This window comes from Phocoena sinus, chromosome 13, assembly GCF_008692025.1.
Source record: "Phocoena sinus isolate mPhoSin1 chromosome 13, mPhoSin1.pri, whole genome shotgun sequence".
Taxonomy (NCBI): Eukaryota; Metazoa; Chordata; class Mammalia; order Artiodactyla; family Phocoenidae; genus Phocoena; species Phocoena sinus.
Window position 1 is genome coordinate 31,566,761 of NC_045775.1, and position 6,000 is coordinate 31,572,760.

Sequence of the window (6,000 nt, forward strand, 5' to 3'; positions counted from 1 at the left end):
ATTCATACTCCTTAGCTTAACATACAAAAAATTCTCTGTAAATCAGTTTCCTCTCCAAACTCATCTTCTGCCACTTCCCATCATGTTTGAACTTAGTCATTTCTGGATGATGTCAATTACCTTTTAATCCTTAGTGATGAGAGCAATACTTGGTCTGCAGTAGGCACAATATGCTTATGTAATAGATAAGGTAGGACTTAGACTAACAGATATATTGAGACCTTCTGGGGATTTTCAGGAAAAGTAGTAGTCCAGTCTGGCTGAAGCATAGAGTATATGAAAGACTATGGTAAGCAATCCATCCAGAAAAGCAGGATGAAGCCAGACCACAGATCACCATCAAGTTTATTCCAAAGAATATACACTTTATTCTATGCCCTCAAAAGACATCAACGGTTCTGAACAAGAGTGTGACACATTCAGAAGTGTCCCATAACTTCTGAAATTTGAAAAATAGATAAAGGAGAGGTGAGGGGCAGTGAACTCAGTAAAGAGGCTACAGCAGTAGTCTGGGAAAGGGGACTCAAGAGCAGTGGGAGTAGGGGGAATAGATTAAAAGAACATGTCAAGGGGAATGAAGCTACAGGCTCTGACTGGGTGTGGGCAGTAATAAGTCATCAGAGATGACTCCAAAGTTTTGAACCAGTCAAATAAAATAATACAGCTAATAAATCAAGAAGAATTCTTTTTTAATAGGTGAAAGGGAGGGAGCTGATCGTTTCGTTTGGGTTTTCCCTACCCTTTCATTCAAAGTTAAGTGCCAACCAGGCGTCAGGCACTGTATACATGGAGGATAAAACGAGGGTAAAATATCATCCCTGTTCCCAAAGACCATCCAATCTAGTTGGGGTGGGGAACTTAAACAGGAAAAAAATAGGAACTTAAAATTAATTGTTAAGTGCTAGGCTAGGGTGCTAAAAGAATATTTAGATTGAAAGAAAGACTATCCAACTCAGGCCTGAGGATCTGAGAAAAGATCTGAGGTCTAGAGAGTCCAGAGGATGAGTGGTGTTAGGCCAGGCAAAAGGCCGTCCAGGTGAAGAAAACCTGGATGTTCAAAGAGCCTCAGGTTAGATAACACAAGCTGATGCATCTGCAAACAGTACAATAAGTCGAAAAGAAGATATGGAGATATCCACAGGAAATGTCTAACAAGCAGATGAAAATGCAGGTTTTGAACTACCAAATATATTTTCAACCTGTGTTTGGTGGCTTAAAATCATCTTTAGTGCATATTTTATATAAGAATTGGGAGAATCTCACACATCAGCGGGACTGTGTACACTTGCACCTTCTCCCATCACTTCTACTGTCAAGCAAGGGTATCTCTGCTTAAAGTCAAACCGGGTTTATATAAATAAGCAAAGAGGACTGGTGGGGACTGTGGAAAATCTTAGACAGATGCCTTGTCTAAAGAGGGCAGCCATTTACTCAGCTCCAGCAGCTTACTGCCTTGCTTGAATGCTGGCCCAATGTGGAGAGATCGTCCTATTCTCCAAGAAAAGCTCAAAATTCAGATTTTATGTAATATCTCCCACTTGAAAATACTGGCATCTGATTACATTAAAAATAAAACAACACTATGCCAGCCAAAACAAATGCTTTTGTGGACAGATTTCAGCATGGGCCACCAGTGTGGCAGAGTGAGACCTGGTCTGCTAAATCCTCCAGTGCTCTTTTCACTACCTCATAGGAGCCTCAACTGACAGGGTTTCATGGTGACTCCCATGGGATAGGAACTGCTTGCTTCCAAGCAAAACAGCCCCAAACTGATAGTGCTTTATTAGTTCTTTTATATATTGTCAATACTTTTTGTCTCTTCCCCACCCTGGTCAGGATACCTGCCTCTAGCATCACTGAGACTTCCTACTCCCCTTCTATTACAACCTAAGATGGCAAGCTTGCAGGTAAAGCAAAAGTAAACAGAGAGCCTGACAGGATTCCTAATGAGTAAAGCAGGTAAGGCATATGGCAAAGATTTGGTTTTCTTAGAAAACAATTATCACAGAGATATCTGTGACTAGTCAGATACCTGAGCAAAAAAGTCAGTAACTTATATTTGAAATATATGAGCAATTTCTCCTAACAAACCAAATAGGTTCCATTGTGAGCTACCAAGAGGGGGAGAGGGAGAACATCGCAAAAGGGAAAGTAAAAGTTGCTGTCCTTTGAGAAATATCAGATACCTCTTAAAACACAGTTTTTTAAAGTATAAATGTTTAAAAGAAAAGGTACACTATAATCTCAACTCTCAGTGAGGAATAAAAATATTTTAAAATCAGATAACATGAAACATTCTTCGAGCAACAAGAAATGGGGTTTTAGAAACACTATTAAAAGAGTAAAGCTATCCCTATATTTATAAGAAGAGGTAAAAGGAAAACAAAATAATCTGATAGTTTTTAATATTCATTCAGAGATCAGCTGCTGATGTTTTAGTGTATTATTAAGTCACAACGTTGCTTCAGAAGCTCTGAAAATGTAACAACACTTCCTAATTATACTAAAACGTGTAAAAGTACAGATCACGGGGTATATAACTTTAGATAACAATGTGGCAAACTCGAAGAAACACAGAAATGTTAAAATTTCTAATCAACAAACCGAATGACAGTACCAAGATTTTGAGAAAGAGAGACAAGGGGGGGGGCGGGGAGGGAGAGAAAAAGAGAGAGAAAGAAAGAGAGAAAGGGAAGGGAAGGAAGGAAAGCAAGGAAGGAAGGAAGGAAGGAAGGCCAGTGGCATGTGCACCCGCCCCTGTGAATCGGAGGAGTCGGGGAATTCAGGGGAATGAAGAGTGATTACAGAGGGCGAGCAAAGCAGGCCCTGTTCCTGCTGGCAGGCGAGCTCTGCAATTACTTAGAGCAAGCATTATGGCCAGAGCATTCTGGAGCCCACTTAGACGAGCAGACTGGACACCTAAAACCGGAGGCTGACAGCAGCTCGGGGAGAGAACCGAGAAGGCGGAAAAGTGGCCTGCTTTGACCTCCACTGAAAACGGAGGCTCCTCCAACTCTCGTCTCTGAACCAGGGGCAGGGGCAGTAAGCTCTCAGCGGTTGGATTCTTCGGACAAACTCTCCCAGGCTCCCTGCGGCCTTCCCACACACCACACCGGGTTAATGTCAACACGGAGAGCCAGCGGGTGTGAGAGAACCTCTCGGTGTGCGCCGTCCTTTCTGGGAGGCGGTGAGACCGGGAAGAAAGACGGCTCCGCGCGCGCCCCGCCTCCCAGCCCTTCCCCAGCCCCGGCCCGGCGCCCTCGCAGGGGCTGCAGCCGGGAAGCGCGCTCCTCACCTTTTTCAGCGCAGGCACCAGCAGCCCCCGCCACTTGGGCGCGTTCTCCTCGCTGAAAAACTCGTACGGCAGCTGCTGCGCCTGCATGGTGCCCCCGGGGCGCCTCCGGGTTGGGAGAGGGGCGGCGGCGGCCGGGCCGGGGAGCCGCGAGAGGGCGAGCTCTTAGCGCGGAACAGGGCCGCGGCCCCACCGGACGGCCCGGCCCCCTCGGGGCGCCGAGCGGCCGGGCTAGCCCCGGAGAGGGAGCTGGGTGGCGAAGCCTGCGCCCGGCCACCCACCCGACACGAACACCAGCCGCGAAGAGCGAACGCAGCCCGGAGGCGGCGGCGGTGGCATCCCGCACCACCGCCCCGGGGCCGGGCCCCCACTCCTCCCCGGCCCGCTGGCGCCGCCCCGGGTTGCCCTCCGCCGCGGTCGCCGCCCGCCCGCCCGCCCGCCGGGGCTGCGCTCCCGGGCCCGGCCTGGCCCCGCGGCGGAGCCGGCGGCTGGGGGAGGGCGTGTGGACCGACACTCCGGCCGCGGTGCCCGCGCGGCAGGGACCCCGAAACGCGAGCGACCCGGGGCGGGGCGGAGCTGGGCGCGGGGTGTAGCGGGGGAGGGGAAAGGCCCGAGGTCGTTGTTGGGGAATCCGGCAGCCTGAGGTGCCGCCGCGGCCGCCGCCGACGCCGGTGTAGCGCTAGAGCTTCCTACTAGCGAACTGAACCTGCCTGCTACTGAGCATGCGTCACGAGGCAGGGCCGGTTCGCTCCGGGTTTTCAGGCTCCCCAGCCAAGGAGGAGGGAAGCGCGAGAGAGCGAGGGAGGGCTGCCCGCCGGGCTGTGGCTGCGCTCCCGAGGGCTGCAGGGGGAGGAGCGACAGGGCCCCGAGCGGTCGAACCCCCGGCCGAGTGGGGCCTGCGGGGTGGGGTGCGAGCTACGGTGAAGCGGCCCCCATTGTGTGGTTGGGCCGAGAAGGATACCACCCCTCTCTCGGAGTCCCTGGGCCTTTCGTTTCGGAAAGGGGTGTGTGTCTGTGTACTTTGTTCCCGAGCGTGAAGATAAGGACTGCCCAGAGCATGCAATGTATAGTAAACAGGCTGGACAAAAGATAGGTGCCTTTCTCACGAAACCTACGGCATAATAGAAGTGATCGCAATGTCTCCAAACGGTCTTTGCACATCACCAAGAATAAAATGTGTACGTGTAATGTTGATTTTGTGTGTGTTTTTAAATGCAATATGTTCATCTTTGAAACCCGTTTCAAATATGAACTCCAATAACCACTTACCTCCAGTGGAAATTGACACCTCTCCTGCAGATCCCAGGAACACTTTACTCAGTCCCCTCTCCGGGCATTTAGCTTAACATGTTTTGTATCTCTATAAGGCTCTTTCAACTAGATAACAAACTCCTGGAAGGTAGATCTTTTCCACCAGGGTTAGGGGCTCTACACAGAATAGGCACTTAGTGAGTGTTTGTGGAATGCTAAAGGAGCATTATCTGTAAATTGTTCCTCCATCCCAGGGATGCAGGTGTTTGCTTTTAACAGTAGCACTGGGTGGCTGGCGCCTCATGGTTTACCATTACCACTTTTTGAGCATAATCTCATTTAATCCTCGGAGCAATCCTATTGTTTTTACATCACAGTTAAAAGAACCAGCCTGAGTTGAAATTGATACTGTACCCTGCTATTTCAGAGAACAATAACCAGAATCACATAGATGAGAAATGTTTAAGCAGCGGTTCTTAATCTCTACGGGACCTCTTTGAGAATCTCATAAAAGTCTTGGTTCCTTTCCTTTAAAGATGTACACATGTGATTTACATTTAAAAGTTCTCCACACTTTCAAAGTGTTCAGAATGACATTTTGAAAATCATCCATAAATCCTCTGGGTAAAAAGAGGTAAAGTAACCATAGCTTAGAGAGGGGTTGGGGGTAGGAGAAGGGGTCTCAAAGGAAAATATGACAGCCATTTTCAAATCTCTAAAGTAATGATATGAAAAAAATATATATGTGATAGGGTTTTGTGTGATTCTAAACGATTGAATTAAGATCAAGCCTCTGCCCCAAATTATTCCTGGGCTTCCTACCGCTCTTAGAATACTTTTCAAACTTCCTACCATGACCCACAAAACATGCATCTGGCTACTGTTTACATTCTCAACTTTTTCTCACCATTCTCAACGTTGGCTCACCACATTCCAGTCACACTGGCCTTCTGTCTATTCCTAGAAAACACCATCCTCTTTCCTGCCTCAAGGGCTTTGCTCTTCTCTCAGTCTGTAACTCATTCTGCTCCTGTTCACTTGGCTGGTTATAAACGTCCCCGCCTCCAAGAGGCCTTCGGTGATCATGCTAAGTAGTTTCCACCTATACTTTTCTCCCATAAGCTTTGGCTTCTTTCTTCGCAAGCATAAATCACGGCCTTTAATTATTTTTCGTTGTTGGTCTCCCCCACCCCCCGCCGCTCCCACCATCTGGAATGTAAACTCCAAGATCAACAATCTTATGTGTTCACTCTAGCTCATCATTTTATCCCCAGGAACTACAGCACTTGGCACATAGTAGGTTCTCAATAAATACTGTTGAAGGTATAAGAGTTGAATGGCGGAAACTTTCAAGAAGACTACGTAATCAGAGTTGTCCTAAGAAACGGGTGATCTTCTGGGGTGTGCAAGTAAAAACCGTACATTCGCTCTCTCGGGACGACGCGGAGGGTTAAGAG

The 6,000-nt window shown here is 48.3% G+C and overlaps 1 protein-coding gene across 2 annotated transcripts in view; it reads right to left on the reverse strand.

Annotated features, from left to right (window-relative positions):
- SOS1 (SOS Ras/Rac guanine nucleotide exchange factor 1) overlaps positions 1–3,521 on the reverse strand; it is a 160,480-nt gene extending 156,959 nt beyond the window's left edge. For both annotated transcript variants that reach the window (XM_032652755.1, XM_032652754.1), the window contains exon 1: positions 3,296–3,521. In XM_032652755.1, coding sequence (XP_032508646.1) covers positions 3,296–3,382 — 87 coding nt within the window. In that variant the 5' untranslated portion in view covers positions 3,383–3,521. The remainder of the gene's footprint in view (positions 1–3,295) is intronic.
- Positions 3,522–6,000: the final 2,479 nt, after the last annotated feature.